Below are 25,187 nucleotides of genomic sequence, written 5' to 3'. Positions count from 1 at the left end.
TCAATTTACGATTTTGAGTTGGATCACCCAACTTTCCAAAGCTGCGCTCTTCCAGCCCTGTTACAATTAATGATTGCTCTGCGGTTTTATGAAACGGAATCTTTCCAATTAGTTATTAACAAAGTATTTCATGTACACAAGCCAACGGTGCACTGTGTCTGCTGGATACAGTGGTGAAGTTCCTGTCCAGATGTTGCAGTTTCTTCCCACATTCGTTGGTTCATGTGTGCGGTTATTTTCTAATCAAATTTACTTTTCAGTTTGTTCTTCCTGTTATTGAATTCCTCTAGAAGTATGATTTTTTTTCCCTCCTTCAACCAATTTGGATTTTGAGTATTCTTCTCGTCTGCCATTTTTTTCTATCAGGCCAACTTTGTGAGAGGATATTTAGGTGCAACAACGGGTAACCTAGGCTATCACAAGCACACGTTCCAGCAAACACAATGGTCTCCGTGGAAACAGTAGAATTTTACTGCTGTAAAATCTCTTTCAGTGCATTAAATGACTTAACGTCTTTCCTTGACTAAGGAAACCTGTTCAGAAATTCTCTGCAACACCCTTAAGTAATTTCCTCAGCTAAGGGAAAACTAAATCTAAGTGTCATACTTAAGGAGCAAACTTAAGGTGCTTTGTGCCATCCCTGGTATTTACCTAATTGTTGGCTGTTTAAGGGGAATTTCCTACCAACAAATTCCAACTTCATGACCTGCTTCAATGCACCATACATCTGTAGGGATTTTTAGTGTTGTCAAAAATATCAATTTGTCGATACATTTTGATTCTGAATATTTAAAACTGTTTCAATACTCATTTTCTGCAGTATCAGTACATTGGTGTCAACTACACTTTCTCATTCGCTCTTATTAATGTTTATTAGCCATTCTGCTTTTATCTGCTACTAATCAATATGTATTGATAAATCTTTAACACTAGTATCAGTATAATGTTAAGTGGGGTGTATGCTTGTACAGTAATGTATCTTCTTTTTGCACTTCATGTTCGTCTCAGTCTTCAGACGTTGTACAGAAAACAGGAGACAAACTGAAGATTCTGTTACAGCTGAAGTTAAAACACAGTGACAGGACATTTTGGTGACTGAACCAGTTTTACAGTCAAACTAGAGTCTCAGAAGAATATTTGCTTGATGACAGGAGAACATCCTCCGTCCTCCTCTCTGATACAGCCACGCCAACAAAAAAAATGCTTGTTCATTTTCACCAAGGGAAATGTATAGCATGGCCCATGTAATGTATTGCTTTAGGAATTCCTTTGAAAAAAAATTCAATCTAATAACTTGTCTTACAGACTGAAGCTGACCAATGAAGAGATCCGCCATGCCATCCTGACCATGGACGAACAGGAAGACTTACCTAAAGACATGCTGGAGCAGGTGCCAAACATACACACAAGCATACAACGTAACACACCACACTCTGCAGACATAGGGATATGCTTCATGGTCATTACTATCAGCTGCCCAGAATTCTTCCAGTAAAAATCCAGTTAATTTTTCCCTGGACTAGATTATGTGGTGATATAATACAGTACATGACACCAGATATTGTTATTATCATATATAATTGCATGTACTATGACAGAAAATCTTATTGGCTTAATTTCTTTTGGATTTTGGGATAATATTTGATCAGTTTACCCACATTGACACCTGTCTTTTGGTTGAAACATATTTATTCGGGGCTCATACATGATAAATAAATACATAGAGAACTTTTCAAATGAAATGCACCAATGACAGTTTGTCTGTATGTGTCTGCGTGTAGCTCCTGAAGTTTGTTCCTGAGAAGAGTGACATCGAGCTTTTAGAGGAACACAAGCATGAGCTGGACCGTATGGCCAAAGCAGACCGCTTCCTTTATGACATGAGCAGGTAGACACACACACACACACACTACTTCTGAACCAGCCCGGTATCATAGAAGTATGTGAAATGGACATGAAGTCTTAACGAGTATCCATTACAGATAATGTATTTTTGATGAGTATCAACCGAGTAAAATGTGTCAATATCTGTTCTGGTGATGAAGGAACGTCCTCATTTGGGTAGCTGTGTTCACTCTTTCACTCGTGATCAGAACTAATCTGAAGCTTAATCATGATATTACGTGGTGGTGATAGAATTACGCGCTGGCGACACGAAAACAATACCATTGCAAGGTCAGTAGGGATCTTTTTTCTTTATTTTTAAGTATAAAGACTGAGAAAGTCTGAAGCGTGGTGGTGGACAGGTCAAACAAACATAAAGTGGCAAGCAAAAGTTTGGGCACCCCTGGCCAAAATTTTGTTTACTGTGAATGGTAAAGTAAATAGAAGATGAACTGATCTCCAGAAGGAATGACGTTAAAGATGAAACATGCTTTTCAACATTTTAACCAAAATTCAATATTATTTTTATTTTGTACAATTTTAGAGTGAAAAAGGGAGAGGAGCACCATGCAACAGTTTGGGCACCCTATGACGTCTGAGCTCTCAGACAACTTGTACCAGGGTCTCAGACCTTAATTACCTTGATAGGGCTATGGCTTGTTCACACTCATTGTTAGGAGGTCAGGTGATGCAAATTTCAAAGCTTTATAAACACTCTGACTCCTGAAACCTTGTCCCAACAATCAGCAGCCATGGGCTCCTCTAAACAGCTGCCTAGCACTCTGAAAACTAAAATAACTGATGCCCACAAAGCAGGAGAAGACTATAAGAAGATAGCAAAGTGTTTTCAGGTAACTGTTTCATAATGTAGTTAAGAAGTGGCAGTTAACAGGAACTGTGGAGGTCAAGTGGAAGTTTTGAAGACCAAGAAAACTTTCAGAGAGAGCTGCTTGTGGGATTGTTTGAAAGGCAAATCAAAACCTCTGTTTGACTGCAAAAGACCTGCAGGAAGATTTATCAGACTGTGGAATGGTGGTGCACTGTTCTACTGTGCAGTGACACCTGTCAAATATGACCGTCATGGAAGAGTCATCAGAAGAAAACATCTCCTGTGTCCTCACCACAAAATTCAGTGTCAGAAGTTTGCAAAGGAACATCTAAACAAGCCTGATGCTTTGTGGAAACAAGTCCTGTGGACTGATGAAGTTAAAATAGATTTTTTTGGATGCAATGAGCAAAGGTATGAAAAAAAAAGGGGTGCAGAAATTCATGAAAAGAACACCTGTCCAACTGTTAAACACAGAAATGGATGGATGATGCTTTGGGCTTGTGTTGCAGCCAGTGGCACAGGGAACATTTCACAGGTAGAGGGAAGAATGGATTCAGGCCCTTTTACTTCTTTGTTATTTTGAAACTGTTAAAGATTGAAAGCTTAAGACCAAAGTTTGGTCAGGAAATCACTTGTGAGATCTTCTGGTGTCTCAATTTGAAAATTTGGCCAGGAAAACTACTTGTTCATTTATAGCAGCAAGGTTGAGGCAGTTGAGATAACTGTATGTGGTTCCCTCATCTGTCTTAACTTCTCTTGGGACTCGGACATCAACAGTATCTTTGCCCTTGTCCCACTCAGACTTCAGGTCATCTGAGCTAGCTCCATCTTCATGTTACTGTGACAGTGAGGTAATATACACATCACTATGTCTGTATTTATTAATTGTAACAGTGACACAGTATCGCCATCATGAGGCCAAACAAGAAAATACAACAATACCAGCTATCACTTGCTCTTAGGAGAACTGGATACAGCATTCAATGTGGGGCCCCGTTCATTCCTATGAGAGTTGCTCAGTGACATGGAGTCAAAATGAAGTCAAAATGATTCAGCTGCCTTGTTTTAAATTACCTGGATGAACAACACTGCTTCCTGACCATAAAGCAAGCGTACTCAAGACGTATGGCAGCCAAGCTCTGCCGAGTGTGACAGAGCAGGTAACTTCCAGTTCAGCGCTCTGCTAACTTGAATGGGGATAAATGATTTAATCTTGCAGCTCTTTTAGACTTTCCAAATGTTTGCGGACCGAATGGGTCAGGTTCTGATTGTAAAATGAATGATTTCGCAGGGGGTTGTGATGCTCAAATAATATATCCACTGATTTAAAGATGTCTCTCGCCACGTAGGTCTATGGGGAAAAATATTTTTGGGCCCCAGGGCATCACATGACAGACCCCAGAAAATGAAGTATCACTGTTTGGCCACTATGAAAACTGGCTTGTAAGCTTCCTTGCGACTCTGTGGCATCCAGCACACAGTGTATAAGAAATGGAACACTCTTACAAAGCACAAGTCTCGAGCAACCCTATAAACCTTTTTGAAAAAACATTACAAAAATAATGCTTTTTATCATTGTTGACATTTTGACACCATAATGTTGCTAAAGACAAATAGTTTGAGGAACACCAGGGAGCTGATGTGTAATTGGTTTGTTAGTTTAATCACTTAGGGATTTTCATCAGATTTTGTACAAAATATTGCTGCATGTCTTTCTGCTGGTACATTTGCCAGTTACTCTTTAGAGATATTTAGGATATGAGTCCACTCATGGTTTTGCTGTCTCATTTCTGTCCTCCACCAGCATCAATCACTACCAACAGAGACTCCAGTCTCTCTACTTCAAGAAGAAGTTTGCAGAAAGAGTGGCTGAGGTCAAACCTAAAATCAAAGGTACTCTTTTCTATCCCAAAGGATCATTAGTTCACACTGAAATTGATGAAGTGAGGGTCTGCGAGGAGGGTTACATTTGATCATCAAGGTATATATTAGTAATATGGATGAGTGCATTTCTTTAAATTCTGTTTTGTATCTTGTGCTGAGGATATTAGATGGGACAATATTGGTTGGAGTGCTGTCTATGAACATATGTGACATGCCCTCCTCATGTCTGTGGTTTCAGCTCTGAGTCTTGCGTCCAAGGAGGTGGTACAGAGCGGGTCCCTGTGTCAGCTCCTGGAGGTGGTTCTGGCCTTTGGAAACTACATGAATAAAGGACAACGAGGAAATGCCTGGGGATTCAAAGTGTCCAGTCTCAACAAGATAGCTGACACCAAGTCAAGCATTGACAAGTACAGTTCACAACAAGGCTTTGCACATCAAAGGTCTTTTTCACAGAGGAGATTTTGACATGTGGCAGTAGTAAAAGCAGATGTAACAGTACAGGGATCTGGTATTGTTCATGTGGGCTCACTGTCACACTGTCATGGTTTACTGGGACACTAGAATAGAACAGTTACTGAAAGTACTAATAACACTGTTGAAGGAACAGTTCACAGATCACATTATATTGGAGAGAAGGCAAACATCTGCACGGTTGATATCTCCAACCCTCGGCAACTCACAACAAAACAATCTAGACTCATAAATAGCGCAAAACAGGGGAAACATATGTATATTTAATTTAGCAGTAAACTGTCTCTTTAATGTTGTTAGTGACACCTGTTTTTTCCTACTATGACAAGAGAAATTTCTGCTGTGAAAAAGGTCTGTTTAAATGTTTAGCTATTTCCTCTAAAAGACACAGAGAATTCATCAGTAATCGATTGTTAAATGTGTGTGGTATGTGTTTGTAGAAATGTCTCTCTGCTCCACTACATGATCACTGTACTGGAAAAGAAGTACCCAAAGGTGGCAGATTTTGGTGAAGAGCTACAAAATGTGCCAGAAGCTGCCAAAGTCAGGTAAGAACGAACACACACATTGTTGAAGTAATACATGCAGAATCAAGTCTTGGTTTTAAAGTCTTTAAAGTTTGTCACACACAGAAAAAAATATTATCAAACATCCAGCCAATATGAATGGTTAAAAATGGCTAAGTATATAGCTGTACAACGCATTCTTATGTGGTCAGACGAACGGCGTATGGCTCAACCTCCCTTTGTGCCTCAGTGTCCAGAGCTCGCAGGGGTCCTCCAAATAACATATGAGCATATAAGCAGGGAGCTCCGTGCTAGCAGCATGGAGGGTGGTTGAGCATTGTCCATTGGCATATACTGATTAGTTTACAATGACATACAGCTGGTGGAAAATAGCCGAAGTCCAAAGTTGAGTATTGTCCAGAACAGTGTTTGATGCAGAACATTATGATGTCACAGTGAAGATGACCTTTGACCTTTTGGATATAAAATCACTTTATTATTTTATCCTATAAGCCATATGTATGAAGTTTCATTATAATTAGCATGTGAATTCTTGAATTATGACCAAAAACATATTTTGTGAGGTCACAGTGACCTTGACCTTTGACCACCAAAATCCAATCAGTTCATAGGGGTTATCGTGCCAGATTTGAAGAAATGCCCTCAAGGTATTCTTGAGATATCATGTTCACAAGAATGAGACAGATGAGGTCACAAAGACTTGAACTTTGCCTTATGACCACCAAAATCAAATCAATTCAGCTAATCACTAAATCCAAGTAGACATTTGTGCCAAATTTGAAGAAATTCCCTTCAAGCATGGACATATGGACGGATGGACAGACGGACATAATGAAAACATAATGCCTCCGCGGCTATCACCAGTGTGGAGGCATAAACAAAAGGAAAAAGTTTAAAAATGCTATATTGTGTAATTCAGCTGTTAACCTCTTTCACCATCTCTCCAGTATGACAGAGTTGGAGAAGGACATTGGCAGCCTGAGATCTGGCCTTAAAAGTGTTGAGGCGGTGAGTAAACTCAGTCGAGTGCTTGAAAAGCCAGTAATTGTCCAAGTGGCCACTGTTTAATCACCTAAAGACATTTTAATCTATTGTTAGGTGAAGCAAAAGATACACGTATAGATAATATTCACATGTCTAAAATCAGTGTTTGTATATGAGTCTAACTGCATGTCTCACTGTCTGATATGTCTATCTCCAGGAACTGAAGTACCAAAAGGACCAAACCTCTAAGAGTCCTGCAGATAAGTTTGTCCCTGTGGTCAGTCAGTTTATCACTGTGGCCTCCTTCAGCTTCTCTGAGGTCGAGGAATCACTCAGTGAGGCCAAAGAAGTGGTAAGTGGGCAACAGATCTTTCACTCATGTTCAGTCTGTCCCATTTTCTGCCTTAAAAACTTGTAGCATCAGCATAAATAAATCATGTAAATACAGTACAACATAAGGCTAGTGGTTTATGTATTTTATGGACTCTTTATGTTAAGCTAGGCTAACTATGACTCTAGTTCTGTGCATAACGCGCTACAAGCCCGTTTCTCCAGTTGTTGCACTACTCCATTACAATGTGTTAACAGGATGTCCATTAATATTCCTTTGCCTTCACATTTCGTCAGCATGAATTTCCCTCCAGTAGACCAGACTAGCACTGGGTTGCATCAGCTGTGTTTCAGTTCAGACTTAGCCCAGTTTGAACTTAATTTCAAACTTAGGTTGGAGTTTGTGGACTTACTTTCAAATGAAGGTATTTAGTAATATGTGATATATTGCATTTTGAAAGTAACTCGTCCAACACTGCATAGAAACATGCTCTGTGCCATTGGTGAGCAAATATAAACAGTAGAGTTAGAAAACCTTCTAATTAACACCTACTAATTGATATCAGTTTACCCTTGTAGGCTATCACTATATGTTTGTTATAACGTTACAGTTTCATCTGACCAATATAAGGGACTGTTATATCACCTATGTTGTAGTTGGTGGTTTCACTGTTGTCACCATTGTCATTTTGCACAAGCTGTAGGTCATGGTTGTATAGTTATTGTCTAATCATATAATGCTTTGTCCTAGTTTCGGGACCTATTTGTTGTTTGGTGATTAATATAAGCTAACTTCAGTTGTTAGACAGAATAGTGCTTTTCACTAATTGGCCACAGGAAGTGAAAACCTAATTCATTATTTTGGTTAGTGTGGATTTTAGATCACATCTCTGTGATGCAACCCAACATCGACACAACTTTATGATCAAACTAACATATTGTTGTCTGTGGGCTTTGTAGCCTAACTTAAAGTGTAACGTCAGAATCTTCCAACTTGGACCCTATTTTTACGTTTTTGTGTCTAACTAATGGAGACGTATTCTTTACATTGGTCCAGTATGGAGAGAGACCGCTGCAGCGAGCAGCAAGGAAACAGTCTGCAATGTAATCCCTGCATGCAATAAAGCACGGTCAATTTATGTCCACTGAGGCCCTGTTTGGACGACAACAGTTTCTCTAAAAACAGAAAAGTCTGTCCTTTGCATTTTAGAAAACTTCCGCGTTTATATGACGACATTGTTGAAACGATCTCCATTCACACGGAGATGCAAAATCAAGTAAGGTAAAGCTGCAGTACCGGAGGCTGCACTGAACTGAACCGCAGTTTTAGGACCTTTAATTTTCTGAGCGGTTTATTTTAATTTTTTTGCTATACCCAAATACTGTTTCTTATTAAATAGTTATAATCAGTGTCGTGCAGTTACGCATAATTTGATTGATGAAGCTCAGGCAACTATACATTACCATTGCCAGTCCTCTCTGCTCCTCCGCTGTCCTCCTCACCCACACCTAAACACCCATTCTGGGATACACAGTGTTGGCCCGCCCGGCCTGACCTCCACGGTCGTCTCCGCTCTCCTCCTCACCCACACTTGAGCACTCGTTCTGGGATACACATTGTCGGCCCGCCCGGCCTGACCTCCACGGTCGTCTCCGCTCCTCACACCCACACTTGAGCATCCGTCTAGGGAGGGTCAGGCCGGGCAGGCCGACACTGTGTATCCCAGAACGGGTGCTCAAATGTGGGTGAGAAGAGTGGAGAGGACTGCGATGAGGTGGAGTTGCTACAGTAGATCTACACTTTGCTGGAGAAGCGTTGATAAGATCAACAGGGTGAGCAGCACAAACAGAGCTCGGCATTGTTGTTGTGATGGTCGACTTTGCCTAATGACTGGAACCGTAATGTGTGTGTGCGAAAAGTCTCCGTTTTCAGAGGAACTGCATATTGCAAGTTTACATGACAACGGAGACGTTTCCAAAAAATTGCACTCTGGAACCCGTTTTCAAAACGTTGCTTTTTCAGGCACCCAAAACGCCGCTGTCGTGTAAACGATCAGCCAAAGTGCAACTAAAGTTTACCGTTTTCAGCTGAAATCGCTGTATTATAAACGGGACCTAAGAGTGCTTGTTTTTGTCACTGACAGGCTCATATTGTTATTCTAAGTATCTGATAAGATAATGAAGAGGATCCCTTCAGAGGCTGACCTTTTTGTAAAAGAGTAAGATCCTGTTTGTTTGAGCAGAAACAGACCCAACATCGCTACTGTCAAACTCACTATTTAAATTAATAGTAATTCTAGCGTGTAAAGAGCCAGAGCATTTTCACATCTATCTGGATGAATTAATGGTTTCTTTCAACCAAACCAGAGTTAGAAATTGTTGGAAAAGTGGGAGGATGATTTAAGACAGCTTTTGTGATTTCTAATTTAGCTTCTGTCGACTTTGAATGAAGTATGTGTTTTCATGTTAAATTACTGTTTATTTAAATGGAGTCTGGTTGGTTTGACGATGGTGATTTTGGGGCTGTTTCTGGTTAAACAAAAAGGATCTCTCTTTAACAAAGAGGTTTATCTCTGTAGGAATCCTTTCTGTAATGTTGTAGAACACTTAGAATAATAATCTGAGCCTGTCAGTGGCAAAAAAGCATTTTTAGTGGACATACAGTACATTAATGGTGCCCAGTAACACACCACTGCTGGCTGCGGCTCTCTCACTCAATACTAGACAAATTTAAAAAAAAAAAAAAAAAACGTGTCTGCATTGTCACTTAGACACAAAAACATGTAAAAAAAAAAAAAAATGGTCCAGGTTGCAGCTGCTGCTGTGAAAGAGGATGCATCAGTCTCTCAACACTGGACCAATTTCAAAAATTGTTGTCTCCAGCCTCGGGCAAATAGACAACACTGAAACTATTTCAACCATCCTGTCTCTTTTTGAAGTTGGTAAAGGCACTGAGGCATTTTGGAGAAGATCCGTCCAAGCTGCAGCCGGATACGTTTTTTGGGATCTTCGACACTTTCCTCACAGCTTTCACAGAGGCCAGACAGGAGAACGAGAACATCGCCAGACGCAAGGAGGAAGAGGAGAGACGGGCACTCATGGAGGCACAGGTTAGAGGGCATTATTAACTCACATATGAGAGAGATATACTGTATTTTACAAGGACACATAATGTATTTGAATTATTCTTTAAGATAAAATGTGTTAAGAAGTGTCTGATGATTGCCTCATTTATGGATCAATGTACAGTATCATCCCTCCTCTCCTGTCATGATCTTTCTTTTCTTCTACAGCTGAAGAGAGACAGGGAGGAGAAGGCAAGGAAATCCAAAGCAAATGAAGAAGAGGGTGGTGAGTTTGATGACCTGGTGTCTGCTCTGCGCTCTGGAGAGGTGTTTGATAAGGATCTGTCCAAGATGAACCGGAGAAAACAGAGAAGACATGACCAGTTCGACAGCAGCCGGGAGAGGCCAGTAACAAAACTAAACGAGTAACTGTTAAAGCCCTGCTTGAAACACCTGAATACCTCGGTAACACTGTGGAAGGCATGGACTTATTATTTTCATTTAAATCCACATTTGTATTCATGGGTCATGGTTGTATATAGGGTACATATAGATATATATATGTATATACAGTATGTGGAAACAGTGCAACCATTTTTGTACTTTGTTTAAGCCATGCTTAGTTTAACTACCTGTAAATGTTTATAGGAGGCTACTGCCAGCTGTCAGTTAGCTAGCATCCTACCAGCACCTCTAAAACTCAGTAGTCAACACGTTATATCCCGCTTGGATAATCTGTACAAAAAAAAAACAAAATCTAAAAAATTGGTTTTATAGGGTTTATGTGTAAGACTATAACTTGATGGAATGCAGTGGCTTCCTGGAGTCTCTGGTTGGTCGCGTGGCAATGTCACGGTAATGACAAGACAACTATTAAAGAAGGAGGGGTTATTACATCATGGCGACAGCATTTGAATTTTTCATTCATAGTATACACTGCTTACAGTTACATTTATTTTGTAATTTAATTACATGTAACTAGTTACACGTAAGTAGTAACTCGCAAATACTATCTCTAACATTACATCATGATACATGACCAAATGGGGCAGGTCAAATCAATTATCACTCGGTACGTTTACATGACATCAGACAAAAATCAATTTATTGTGTTAGTCCGACTAAAACCGGACTTTTAAAATACATATACACATTTTAGTACTACTGAAATCGTAGTAAATTGAATCTCTCAAAGTCAGACTAACACACAGAGATAATGTGACTGGGAGTTGAATTACTCCTGCATGTATACAGTTAGTCGGTCCCAAACTGGCCTAGGTGCTCTGCGCATGCTCCACAGTTGCCACTCTGGGCTTTGACCTGGAGGTCGATTAGCAGTAAATGCTCAATAGAAGCAGAACACAGTAACAACATGTTGAGATCTATACAGAGCCATGCACATTAGGATGGATGAACTACAGCTCAAGAGCTGTATATTTGTCCACCATGGTACCAGTTTGCTGCTAGCTAGCCGTAGCTAACTAGTTTGATTGTTTGGTCTGTGACGTAATAGGTCGACTGGAGAAAGGTCCAGTACTAACAAGCTGAAAGGGGGCATATCTCCACCTGTCATAGCGGAGTCTGATATACTTCAGTCAATAAATTGATTCCCCTCCTGCACTTGTATACTGGGACAAGGACAGTAGTCCAATTAAATGGCCTAGTCAAGCTGTAACCATAGCTCCACTTAACTGCGCATGTAAACGTACTGACTGTTTACACATTATAACCAGAACAATTCATCGGTGGCTCTGATTAAAACTGGCTGCACTCAGTGATATGGCCTGTCAGAGTTAGGTAAATATCCTTAAGCCAAACTAAACCTTGCTGCAATGCTATAATGCCCTGCAGTTTGCCTCCGTGATAGACACTCTGATCATTTAGCCTGTATTATTAGCTGACTATCACTCACTAACACTGCAGCTCCCAAACTGACAGAAACAAAGTATGAGAATTTTTTCTTACTAACGTTAAAGGTTTTATCTCTAAATGTAATATCACAACAGAGATATCACTATGTAATGTTAGCTAAACAAAGTGCAAATAACGGACAAGACTACATTTTGGCCAGTAGCGTCATCTTCTGACAATAACTGATTATCATTGACAGTTTGAAGGTGGGTTAGGTATTGAAAAGAAAACACAATGTACATGTACTATACTACCTGCTGTTAGAAGAAAAGGAGAATGGCCCAAATGTATGTTCCCATGTTACAGAGTGATGTAATGACCCTTCCTTCTTTTATAGTTTCCTTACAAGACTCCAGGAAGTTGAAAACAGTTACTCTACCCATCAAATTGTGTTTTGCTAAGAAACAGTACAAGCACAGAACTATACCTAAGATCACAAACTGTCAGTTGAGAACAAAGCAAATGAAAGCTGTAGAGGTTTTGGGAGGTGTAACGTGACAGTTTCCAGAGCCAGGCTAGCTTTTCTCCCCTGCTTTCAGTCTTCATGCTAAGCTAGGCTAACCACATCAAACAAACCACATCAGACAAAGGGACCACAGAGTTTCCCTTTAGTTTCCCCCATTTTATAAATGTTATGTAAAACGATTACTTACTTTTAGGCTGTGTGTGTGTGTGTGTGTGTGTGTGTGTGTGTGTGTGTGTGTGTGATACATGTGGCTGCAACTAAGCATCATGGACAATGAATGGTTGTCTTACAGAATGTATTGCTTTATCATGTGTTCAGAATGTATCTGTCTAAGATATTTTACATAATATAATATAATATATAACTGATGAGTGACGCTGATTCATAACATGGGATAGATTGGATGTGGATGAAATGTGTTATTGTTTTATTTGCAAGATATTTCTTGAGCTGGTTGAACCTTTAACGTGTGGTGTCATTGGTTACAGACAACAGCAGACACTGGGACTGTCTACAGACACAATTTGTAACTGTCATTTATGTAACATAATGAATGTATCTAAATGTCTGATCTGGAGCAGAACACAGTTCATGTTTGTGCTGTTACTGTACAACAATTGCACAATAATAATTTCCAAAACAGTCTTTTGAGTATTGCTATGTGCTTTTAACAGGAAGCTTTTGTAAGAGAGAGAGAGACACTGTATGTGCTCTCAGATAGAATATGTAATAAATTATAGTGTTATAATATCCCCTGTATATTTGCCCAAGTTTGCACACCTCTAGTTCATTCGTGAACTCCTTTACGAATGTAAACAAATCTGAAAGTTCATCATCTCAAACAGTTATTGATGATTGATGTACGGTGATGAAAAATGGATGATTTATTAACTGTTGATATTAAAGTTCTTACAGTTTCATCTCTGTTTGTTGCTGGCTGTCACACTCTACTCCAGCCATTCTAAGCATTTAATCTTTGATGACAATTTTTTACATGGCAAATTTTGTATTTGGTGTGGATTGGATTCCCTATAAACAGATGATTAGAATTGTTCTTCTCTAACCGAGGATCAGTATTATCACTTGATACGGGTAAATAGTTAAGTGTGATATGGGTGAAATGATGAAGTCACAGGAGTATTATTTATAAGAAGTCCCATAACAAACAAAGCTTGTTCCCCGGCAGCTGTAGCTTGTCCATGTGTCTTACTCACTTATGGGCTGGAGTGGGTTTGGTGAAAAAGCTGAGGAATGAGTGTGTTTATTCAGCTGCAGACAGGGCACTCAATGAAATATAGAAAGGGGTATCATATTTGTGTTACTGCTTATTTTAAGAATGAGTGTAATGTTCTGCATTTGAACAGAAGGCACCTGGGTCAGTTTTGAGCACTACTATCGCTGGAGTAGGAAGAATACTGGAAAATTTTCTCTCCACCTCTGAAATGCTTTGCTGATATTGACATGATTTATTTCGTTCATTGTCGGGCTCTCTTTAAGACTCTCTTTTTCATCAGTTCATCTTCCTTTATTGGGTTGCTTTGCAGTGTAGGCAATTGTTGCCAGTGCTGGAATAACAACTTCTTCTGCAGGATTCTTCACCACTGAATCAGGCTTTCACCATCTGAAGGGACGAGCAAGTGCATCTTCATGGACAAAGTCTCCCATCACAGATTTTCTAAATCCTGTAAACAGAGCCAAGAGTAGGAGCAGTTTTCTCTCACACCACTTGAATTACAATATGTTCAAAGTTTTGCCCAATAACGCTGAAATAAAACTGCCTACCCCAGCTGTAGGACTGCCCGTATCCATCTGTCTGTGTAGCGAATGTGGCCTTTGGAGTTGAATGGCCTCTTTGGTTGAAACTGACACTTAACTCATATGTTCCATTATCTGGGAGCCATTTACATCATAACATGACATTTTTATTCCAAGACCTCAGAGGATTGTGATGCTTCTTACTGAGGGGAGAATGATTCCATACAGGCACAAATCTGTCCAGAATGTGTTCTGTGGTGAGAACGAGTTTCTAAACCATGTGGGATATTTGGATTCTTTGATTTAATGTATATAAAACGTACAATGCTTGTTCTATCTGTGCCGCTGGCAACAATTAATGCCACCTATGTCAAGCTCCCTAAATGTTACTGAAATTTCTTCAGTTAATAAAAGTGGGAACAATGATAAATCTACTGATGTTTTTTTCCTGTCATTTGGTGAATAACAGTGGTGAGCTGACACAGCCTTGGGGAGCGCCAGTACTGGTTGTCAACATTCTGCCAGTCTAATGTTTGGTATATTTAGTAGGCTATGGAGATGGATTTCCCTCAATATTATTCAACAGTCCATGTGTAAATGTGTAATCTGTATAGTATCAAACAATTTCCACAATTACAAAAAATATATTTGCAAACTCACAAAAACATTTTGCAAATATAAAACTGATCTGCAAATACACAGTTTCCATCTGTGAATGCTTTCATTAATATTGTAATAAATGGTAATAATAAAATAAAGGAAAAGCATTTGTGAATATCTTCCTAACATAAAAAGACCAAGGGTGTGTTTTGAATCACATGCTTTACTTTTAGCATGTACTGCAGCTGCCCTTAAAAAGTATGTACTGTTGCATGCAGTGTGCATACAGTGGACATACCACTGTCTCATAACATTACACCCTGACCCTCTCCCTCATATATTTGTTACCTTGGAGATAAAGCAAAACTGTTCACTGAAACAAGAGAAGGAGAGCAAACTGGAGAGCTCTGCTGTTATTTTGTAATATAACTGCATACACTGTAGATTCTCAAATACTATCATAACTAAACACTGAAATTACATGTGCACTTCTTTGTCATTGTTATTTTAATAGTCAGTAATTTTTATGATTATTTTGTTCACTTAAACTGTTAATATTCCTAATATTACTATTTGACTGGTCATCACTTACTTAAATGCACTGTCATCCGTCTGTCAACCAACTGTCAAGCTGTCACTTGTTTGCAGGTGTGACATACTGTGCATTCCAGTACCCATACTATATACAGTAGTATGGTAGTAGAAAAAGATTTAGTATGTCCCAAAACATAGTATGTCAAATGCAGTATGCCAAAAATACCAGGATGTTCCACTACATTTGGTCCTATTTTTCAGTGTGCAAGCCAGCAAGCTTTTCTTGCAATCCTGCTGTTTGCTGCAGCTCAACAGTCTAAGTACTATACGTTTATTGGCAAAAAGTAAATAAACAAAATAAACAACCTAGCTAGGTAAAACATAAGATAAAAGTATGTGCTAATTTGCTGTCAGTAACATGTTGTATGTGTGTTATGATAATCATACAAATCAATGCTTAATTTAAAAAAAGGATTAACTTGTTAAGCTAAATTAGCTCATTCAGGAAAAATAAACAATAAAATAGTATATGTAATTCTAAAATAATAATAAAATATACAAATTAACTTTCTAATTGAACTAGAGATGCACTGATTTTGAATTTCTGGGCTGATACTGATAGCGATCTTTAAAATAACAATTTCACCAGTAGCCGACACTGATGTTTTCCTATCGGTGTTTCTTCTGTTTTTTTGTTGTTGTTATTTATTCTTCTTTTGTTCCAGGGGAACACAGAAATCTACACTATAAAAAACACAACACATGAACAGTTTTAAAGTCATTCAGTCCTTCATTACACTACCTTTGAATGAGCCCAAAGTCAATAATAAACATTTATGAAACAACGTTAGACATAACCGTACATACATATATACATATTTATTTATTATGTTGATCTGTTCTGTACGACATCTATTGCACGTCTGTCCGTCCTGGAAGAGGGATCCCTCCTCAGTTGCTNTGGGCTTTATAAATAAAATTGAATTGAATTGAATTGAACCGTCTTTCACGTTAAAAACATATTTAAAAAATAAGCAAATATATGATACGTCATATTTCCCTCCCTAATATCTATTTTACATTGCTGTGAAAACGTCAACAAATTTGTCTTTCAAACAGCTGTATTTATTCAAGTCTCTCACCAAAAGCTACATTTTACAACATTACTATGAACACATCACGAGAACGTTATAATTTACCTTCGCGCAGTGCTCATTTTTACTGAAGAGAGCTTGAACGCTGCGCAATGAAAATCAATGCAACTTCAGTCAGCTGTCGGCTGAGGCCACCCATAGATATATAGGCCTATATATATATATATATATATATATATATATATATATATATAAATATATATCTATGGAGGCCACCGGCTGCTTAGAGCAAACAGTTAAAGCTCTCTTCCTGCTGTATTCTTTATTTTTATCTGTTGTTTTTTCACGTTCTGTATCTCCACACCCACTCCTCTCAGTGGTGTAGTGGTAGTTGAGTGGGCTCCAGAGAGCTTCTGTCGTTTTGCCATGATAACGATACAGCGTGTTTCAGGGCTCACGTCACGTCTGATAACTCGCCCACGCCCCCTGGAGAGCAGGTATAGTGTAACAAAGTTGGGGGGGCGGGGGGATAGGCTTAGCAGGCTTTGCTATGTAATTATGTTGTTGTGGCTTTATGTAACAATAGTAATAATAGTAGTTATGGTATTAGTAAAAAATCTAAAAGATAAGCATTTCATTTTCTCTTCTTTCTTCTTCCCTTTCGCCCCCCATGCATGACGACACCCTTAGCGTTCGCCTGAACTGCCTATGACAAGGCCAGCACTGTGTAAGAAGCGAGAGAGTGTGTGTGTGTGTGTGTGTGTGTGTGTGTGTGTGTGTGTGTGTGTGTGTGTGTGTGTGTTAGCCATGGAAATACTGTTTGTCGCCCCTTGTGGAGGCTCTCGTGCGCGCAGAAACAAAATAAGGCTGCATTCAAGACCCAGCCTCAGCAGAGCGCTTTGATCATAAATGCGTCAATCTCATTATAAAATGAAGACTTGATACACTTGGTTAACGGGTTTCAGCTGCGGTCTGTTCGGTCGTCTTTAAATAGCCCGTCACGGTTTAACGTGTCAGAAATGCCCCGATTTTCTGTTGCTTTCTTCCGCTCTGTGCGGTGGGACGTTCACTAGCGCCCGGCCCACATATGTTTTATTAGGCAACAGCGCTGCGCGAGCTGCTGGTGCCCACTTCCTGAATTCACAGCAACAGGAGCCAACAAACATCGCAACGTATCACTTTGTCCCGATAACCACAGCAGAAGACTCGGGTTTGAACTCCAGCACCGTCGGCCTGCGTGGACGAGTGTCGCCGCTGTGCCGCGATGGTGGAGACTCCGGCTGTGTGTCTGTTTGAGGACATCCAGTATGAGGACATCCAAGTTGAAGCGGTAAACTTACTGACCAACAACAGCTCAGCAGAACAGAGGACATTAACGTTAGCTCTGCATTACTGAGGGAGAAATGTTCCGTACTGGGAGATAAAATACAAGCACGTATTGTTTCTGTTCATGAGCAGGGCTGAGGACAGACACAGGCTATCGTTAGTCTGCTGCCATTACTGTAACGTTACCGCTTACTTTAGTGTTAAATCCAGCGAGAGATTAATACACTGAGGTCTGAGCAAACCATCAAACATGACAGCATCTGCTGCTGACAAAACCCTGAACAACCAGAGCAAGGCCTCACACTGTGAAAGGGAAGAGTTAGTAGTACAATGTGAGCTGGTTAAACTCAACTGTAGTCACTTGTAAAAGTGCAGGGGTGGTAAAAATACAGTTAATGCTTTTAAGATACATAAAGTGAGAGCGTGTAAAAGCCTCCTCCTGATGTTGAGGGGGATATGTGCTGTCTGCCATGGCCACATTAACCTGCTTGTGGGGTTCAGGGTAAAAAGCCATGGGACCCCTGTTAACCCCCCTGCTCCTCCTCATCCTGCTGTCCTGAGCTGGAGGATTATAACTGATACGATTAATCGATTAGTTGCCAACTATTGCAGTAAAAGATTAACTGATCTCCAAAAGACATGAAGTTAAAAATGGAACATGCTATTCGACATTTTAAGCAAGATTAGTGTATTATTTTTGTTTTGTACAATTTTAGATTGAAAAAGGAGAGGAGCACCATGCAACAGTTTTGGCACCCCAAGATATTTGAGCTCTTGATAGGACTATGGCTTGTTCACAGTCATCATTAGGAAAGGTCAGGTGATGCAAACATCAAAGATTTATGAATATTCTGACTCCTGAAACCTTGTTCCAACAATCAGCAGCCATGGGCTCCTCTAAACAGCTGCCTAGCACTCTGAAAACTAAAATAACTGATGCCCACAAAGCAGGAGAAGACTATAAGAAGATAGCAAAGTGTTTTCAGGTAGCTGTTCCCTCAGTTCATAATGTAATTAAGAAATGACAGTTAACAGGAACTGTGGAGGTCAAGTTGAGGTCTGGAAGACCAAGAAAACTTTCCAAAAGAGCTGCTTGTGGGATTGATAGAAAGGCAATTCAAAACCCCCGTTTGACTGCAAAAGACCTGCAGGAAGATTCCTCAGACTGTGGAGTGGTGTTGCACTGTTGTACTGTGCAGTGACACCTGTACAAATATGACTGTCATGGAAGAGTCATCAGAAGAAAACCTTTCCTGTGTCCTCACCACAAAATTCAACGTCAGACATTTGCAAAGGAACATCTGAACAAGCCTGATGCTTTGTGGAAACAAGTCCTGTGGACTGATGAAGTTAAAATAGAACTTTTTGGATGCAATGAGCAAAGGTATGTTTGGAGAAAAAAGGATGCAGAAATTCATGAAAAGAACACCTGTCCAACTGTTAAACACTGGAGTGGATGGATCATGCTTTGGGCTTGTGTTGCAGCCAGTGGCACAGGGAACATTTCACAGGTAGAGGGAAGAATGGATTCGATTAAAGTCCGGCACATTCTGGAAGCAGACATCACACCATCTGTAAAAAAGCTGAAGATGAAGAGAGGATGGCTTCTACAACAGGACAGTGATCCTAAATACACCTCGAAATCCACAATGGACTACCCCAAGAGGCACAAGCTGAAGGTTTTGCCATGGCCCTCACAGTCCCCCGACCTAAACATTGTTAAAAATCTGTGGATAGAGCTGAAAAGAGCAGTGCATGCAAGACGGCCCAAGAATCTTTAGGCCCTTTTCCTTTTTTGTTGTTTTGAAACTGTTAAGAAATTAAATGAAAAAGTAATCTTGCTTAAAAACTTGAAGAAATGTTTCATCTTTAACTTTATGCCTTTTGGAGATCAGGTAATCTTCCTTTCACCTAACTATTCAAAGCAAATGAAACTTTGACCAGGGGTGACCAAACAAAAATTCCATCTTCTTAAATGTGAATATTTCAGGTTTCTTTACTCCTCTGTGAGAGTAAACTATTTGGGTTCTAGACAAAACAAGACATTTGAGCACATCATGTAGACCAAACAACCAAGAAAATAGGTGAAAGACTAATCAACACTGAAAATAATCAGAGTGTTATGTTGTCTTTCTTCAGGCTGTCGGCAGAGGGACATTTGGAGTTGTCTTCAAGGCTGTATGGAAAGGAAAGGATGTAGCAATCAAGACCATTGAGAGTGAGAATGAAAGGAACGCTTTCCTTGTTGAGGTAATGTGAACACCTTGTGTTGTCTGCTCTGTGCAGCATCAAACCTACAGCCAGCCTTGAACTTCCGTTATGTGGTATTCTTCAAAGATCCCAAGCAGCTTTACTGGGGATAGCTGTGTTGTCTTAACCTCTTGAGAACGATGGTAACTGGTTGGAGCACAAGTCTCCATGAGTTTGATAACTGGAGAGGGTTGGGTTTCAGGTGTGGCCATTTAACAGGGACTGCTTAGAGCTGGAATATTCATAATCCCAACCATCTTAAAATCTTACTTCTTAATAAGAATCGATTGTTGATTGTTTCCAATCACACACAGCTTGTGATGCTGATTACTTGGCCTGTGATCGGTTACTCCTGTTGAGTTGTATATCAATTAAGTCTGCCTTGTACTCAATGTTTCAACTCAGCCTGACGAAGGTTGTAATGACCAAAACGTAGCTGCCTTGTCCCATTAAATATTTTGCAAGTTTGGCAACAGTGTGCGGGAATCTTTTTTCTTTCTTAATAAGACTAACATAAAGTTAGTTCTCACTAAGTTTAATATCCTATTTTTTCTTTATTCGATGTTAGTGTTGTTGTAAAATCTGACATTAATGACCAATAACAAAACAATTCTAAATTGTATTGCTTTAGTTTTAGGAATACAAACACATGTTTTCCCTTTTTAGAAAAAGCCAAAGTTAAATGTTACACACAAGCAGCCATAAAAGAACTTTGTCTTTATGAAACTGGCAAAATTTTGATTTAACTGAGGAACTATCTCATCTGTTAATTAATGAATAAAAACTATTAGAAGCATTTTTTTTAAGTATCCATACTTAAGGCATATTTTCTCAAGTGCTTTAAACATTTTCACAGTACTGTATATATTAATGATGTGATATAAAATTACATATTCCATGTCCCACCCCTAGGTCATGAATGTTATCACACTTAAGTCTAGCAGGGCTGTAATCAACCACAGAAAATCCTGGTCGACTGAAATTGTACCGACTCATCTAACAATAGATTGGTCGATGAGGGGAAAAAATCTGCCTGGGTTATCTTTAGATGAACTAAATCAGCCACAGTGCATTGAGTGCGCTCTACCTGCTAGCGTTGTGTGTCTACCAAAGAGTTTTTTTCCTGTCACAATGAATAAATAAAAGAGTGAAATTTTAATGTGATCGCCCCAAAAACGCGCACATTTAACACTTTTCCACCTGAGCTGATTAAAGGCGCTGTATGTAAGAATGTGGCCAAAACGGTTACTGTACTCAAATTCAAAATACTGCCGCGAGTCGTGTCCGCCCCCCCTCCCCTACAGATTTGAGGTAGATTCGCTGGAGACTGATTTGTTTGCCCATGGGCGGCTGCTGTGGCATCGGTTTTCCAGCGGACCGTTCGAGCAAGTCCGGCTTCTCTGCTGCTAACGCTGCTGCCGGGATACAGCTGAGGAGGAGCCGGCTGCTAATGCTATGTACCGGGACACTGCTAATGCTGCTTGCCGTGCTGCTGTAGCTCAGTCGTAACTGTAACTGATGCTGAGACTCTACTGACTGTCGTGACTGGTAGACGGCGGTGGGTGGCGCAACAGGCCAAAACACAAATTCAAAACATAAACATGATTTGCGGTCCGTAACATTTTTTTTTAAATGCGAATATTCTGGCTGTACTATTGTTGTCGGTGAGATCAGTATGTTATATGAACATTATTCCTTAGTCTCTGTGACATATTAGGAGGATTTTATGACTATTTGCTTTAGATTTCTTACATATAGCTCCTTTAAGTGAGTCCAAGTTAACTCTGGAGTTGACAATGTCACAGACAACATAACGTTAAATATCTCTGTAACGCTGCACGAGAGGGAGACACTTACTATTTTTAGCCCAGAAGCTAACATTAGCCATCATGCAGCTCCAATGAGGACTCCCGTGTGATCGTATCCTTTTTAGAAGCTTTGTGATCCAGCCTTCCACTGCAGTGTCTTTTTAAAGACCTGGTACAATAAATCCATAGTGATAAATCAGACACCGAATGTCTTCTGTGACTGTTTATCTGTTTTCTGTTTAAAGTTGAAAGTTGAAAAATGTTTAACTTTTAAAATACTGCATGCTTCACTGTCACCAGCCGTCCAATCACAGCAGAGAAGGGGTGGGACAAACACAGCAGAGACCTAATCATCATAGAGGACAAATACAAGTGCTGAACAACAACAGCTGTTGTTTTTCATCTGGGTAAATAACCCTTTGGTGGACACACGACCTTAGTAAAGTAACACCAGCCATTGTCTCACCAATGAGAATTTGGTCGGACAAGAACATATTGACTAAATAATCGACCAGCTGACCAGAACTTTACAGCCCAAATGTCTAGAGACACACACACACACATACACATACACATACACACACACACACATACACACACACATCCTATTTGTTAGTTCACAAATACTGGAGCTTGGTTTTTGGATAAAGGTCAGAATACAGTTATTACAGTTATAAGTTTCAGCTGGTGTTGCGAGCAGCGTTGAATGGGCCCTTGCACATTCTCGCACACTGGGGGTACTGGTGGGACACCGGTCAAAGTGGCCTTGTATTCATTCCCAAACATCCAAACTGCCCGCCTTGCAACCAAAACACACACGCATTTTGGCATCTTGAAGCTCTTGAGACTTTGCTGACCAAATTGGAGATGGATATGTCCAATCCCCAAGGAAGAGAGAGGGAGAAGAACACAGTTTATTAGAGGTTGTAGGCAGTTTTGAAGAGGTGTGTTTTGAGGGATTTCTTGAATGTGGGGAGTGAGGGGGAGTCTCTGAGGTCTTTAGCGAGAGAATTCCAGATGGTGGGAGCAGCAATGGTGAAGGCCCTGTCCCCCAAGGTGCAACAGCAGAGCTGATAGTGAGGGAGGGAGTGTGCCGGAGCTCGGACAGGTAGAGTGGAGCCAGGTTATTGAGGGCTTTATAGGTGATGGGGAGGAGTTTGAAGTGGAAAACCTGGGGGATAGGGAGGCAGTGGAGGTTATGAAGGACGGCGGTGATGTGGTCATGGTGTGGGAGTGTGTGAGAAGACGAGCAGCAGAATTCTAGATATTTTGTTGTTTCTTGAGAAATCTTTACAAAACAAAAGGTTCCTTGCTCCTACAGGGATCATTGGGCCCTGGCACTGCTGTACCCCTAAATATCATTAAAATCCATAATACATGTTCAATATATGCAGAAATGTATACTTAATATGGGTCAGTGTAATACACACACACACACAGACAGACAGGGATTAATATATGGATTCATGTGTATGTGGTAATATGTATTTTTTTATCTGTGCACAGCTCCGCCAGCTCTCCCGAGTGAATCACCCCAACATTGTTAAGCTTTATGGCTCCTGTGACAATCCAGTGAGTATACAACACTCAACACCAATAGCTCATGTATTGCCTGACATATCAGTGGCCTTCTCTTCTGATGTGTGATAAAGGACAAATCACTTCCTGAATGAACCTCAGAGCTCATCACCAGGGTTTTAGATAACATAAGTTTCAGAGCCGTCCCAATTTAGAACACTTTTGGAACATGAAACTTTGCATACATATATTTCTCCAACTCCAAATGTTTGTCCCTTTATAATGCTGTCAGGCGCTTCCTCACTTGACAGCGAGGTTAGAACTCTGAAAGGGAAGTGAGAACACACTGACTGGAGCCTCCAATCATTTATGTAAACCACACATGGTGGCTGTGGAGCAGCAGCTGCGATGTGGGTTTATGCCCATCATAATGTAGCTGAGCTTAGAGTATGTTACAGATGACCCATGCCTCAGTGTCATGCTTTCACTGCTAAGATAACATGATGGCGGCTGTGGTTCAGAGGTAGAGTGGGTTGTCCACTACAGAGAAGAGTGGTGGTACGATCCCCGGCTCCTCCAGTCCGCATCCTGAAGCATCCTTGGGCAAGATACTGAACCCCAAATTGCTCCCGATGGCTGTTCCATCGGTGTGTGAGAGCTTGTGAATGGTTACTGAGCAGCAGGTGGCACCTTGTATGATAGCCTCAGCCACCAGTGTTTGAATGGGTGAATGTGACAGTGTGTAAGCGCTTTGAGTGGTCAGAAGACCACAAAGGCGCTATGTAAGTGCAGTCCATTTACCATGATTTGTGTTCTCAGGTATGTCTGGTCATGGAGTATGCAGAATGTGGCTCTTTATATAACCGTAAGTCATATTGTGTCTAGTTGATTCACGTTGACTGAATATCATGATCAACAACATAAGCTACAATTTTGTCACACCATAGGCTGAATAGTTGTTGCCCAGAATAACAATACATGTTTTTTATCTCAGTAACCCCTTTTTGTTTTTCACTTCATCCATCAGTCCTGCACAGTGCAGACCCACAGCCCCACTACACAGCATCCCATGCCATGAGCTGGTGTCTGCAGTGTGCCCAGGGAGTTGCCTATCTGCATGCTATGAAGCCAAAGGCCTTAATTCATCGGGACCTCAAACCGCCAAAGTGAGTCTCTTTATGATCAAGCGCATACACGTTACACAGCTCAGAGTTTTTGTGAGAAAACACGGTGATGATCACAAGTCACAGGAAGCTTTAAAAGACACCTCAAATGAAAAGATTATGTGGTCACAATTATGTGTGACTGCACTAATAACTCGAGATGATCCAGATATCACTGGTATGCACTGGAATGTAGGGTTGGGTACCGAAACTCGGTACGTTTTGTACTTGGTACTGATTCACGTCGGTACTACCGAGTACCAATTCACTTAAAATGAATCGGTGCCAAATTTCGGTACCTGAGGTGGAGGCGGAGCGAGCGCATGACTCGCCCCTCAGACTCAGCAACAATGGCGACAAAAAAAATGTGTAGACAAACATTAACGTGCAGCACTGTCCCTAAATGTTCTCAATAAAATGTTGAAACTGAGAAGTTTAGACTATGGGCCCGAACGACGCATAGTGCGTCCAAATTCACACCCGTTCTTCTCTGTGGATTTTCTCCGCGACTGTGCGTCATAGAGAAGCCACACATATCATGCGAAACAGCGGAATTGTAGCTTTCCGACAAGACCAAGCACTTGTCAGTAGTCCAATGTTTTCACAGCGAAAAAATTGATAAAGTTACAATAAATTGATGTATAACAGAGCTTTCATACAGCTCTGCACACACATTATTCTTGGATGGATTACTCGCAAACGCAGGCTCGCACAGAAATGCCACGCATATCACATGAAAGCGCAGGACCACACACATCATTGTGCTGTCATCCCATCACGCTATAAAT

At 40.4% G+C, this 25,187-nt stretch overlaps 2 protein-coding genes across 3 annotated transcripts in view; both read left to right on the top strand.

Moving 5' to 3' along the window:
* LOC126400767 (disheveled-associated activator of morphogenesis 1-like) overlaps positions 1–12,996 on the top strand; it is a 43,897-nt gene extending 30,901 nt beyond the window's left edge. Inside the window, exons 18-26 of the mRNA XM_050061702.1 lie at positions 1,306–1,390; positions 1,782–1,888; positions 4,518–4,606; positions 4,836–5,004; positions 5,509–5,616; positions 6,543–6,603; positions 6,797–6,931; positions 9,849–10,019; positions 10,203–12,996. Coding sequence (XP_049917659.1) covers positions 1,306–1,390; positions 1,782–1,888; positions 4,518–4,606; positions 4,836–5,004; positions 5,509–5,616; positions 6,543–6,603; positions 6,797–6,931; positions 9,849–10,019; positions 10,203–10,403 — 1,126 coding nt within the window. The 3' untranslated portion in view covers positions 10,404–12,996. The remainder of the gene's footprint in view (positions 1–1,305; positions 1,391–1,781; positions 1,889–4,517; positions 4,607–4,835; positions 5,005–5,508; positions 5,617–6,542; positions 6,604–6,796; positions 6,932–9,848; positions 10,020–10,202) is intronic.
* Positions 12,997–17,210: 4,214 nt separating this feature from the next.
* Positions 17,211–25,187, top strand: part of LOC126400957 (mitogen-activated protein kinase kinase kinase 7-like) — a 22,556-nt gene continuing 14,579 nt past the window's right edge. Inside the window, exons 1-5 of one of the 2 annotated variants that reach the window (XM_050061972.1) lie at positions 17,211–17,664; positions 19,800–19,910; positions 23,225–23,290; positions 24,056–24,101; positions 24,264–24,402. In XM_050061972.1, the coding sequence (XP_049917929.1) occupies positions 17,599–17,664; positions 19,800–19,910; positions 23,225–23,290; positions 24,056–24,101; positions 24,264–24,402 (428 nt within the window). In that variant the 5' untranslated portion in view covers positions 17,211–17,598. The remainder of the gene's footprint in view (positions 17,665–19,799; positions 19,911–23,224; positions 23,291–24,055; positions 24,102–24,263; positions 24,403–25,187) is intronic. The other variant, XM_050061971.1, reaches the window with a different exon arrangement.

Source organism: Epinephelus moara, chromosome 14 (genome assembly GCF_006386435.1).
Source record: "Epinephelus moara isolate mb chromosome 14, YSFRI_EMoa_1.0, whole genome shotgun sequence".
Lineage (NCBI taxonomy): Eukaryota > Metazoa > Chordata > Actinopteri > Perciformes > Serranidae > Epinephelus > Epinephelus moara.
The sequence above is the reverse complement of the archived record's forward strand: the minus strand, read 5'-3'. Positions and strand labels throughout refer to the sequence as shown.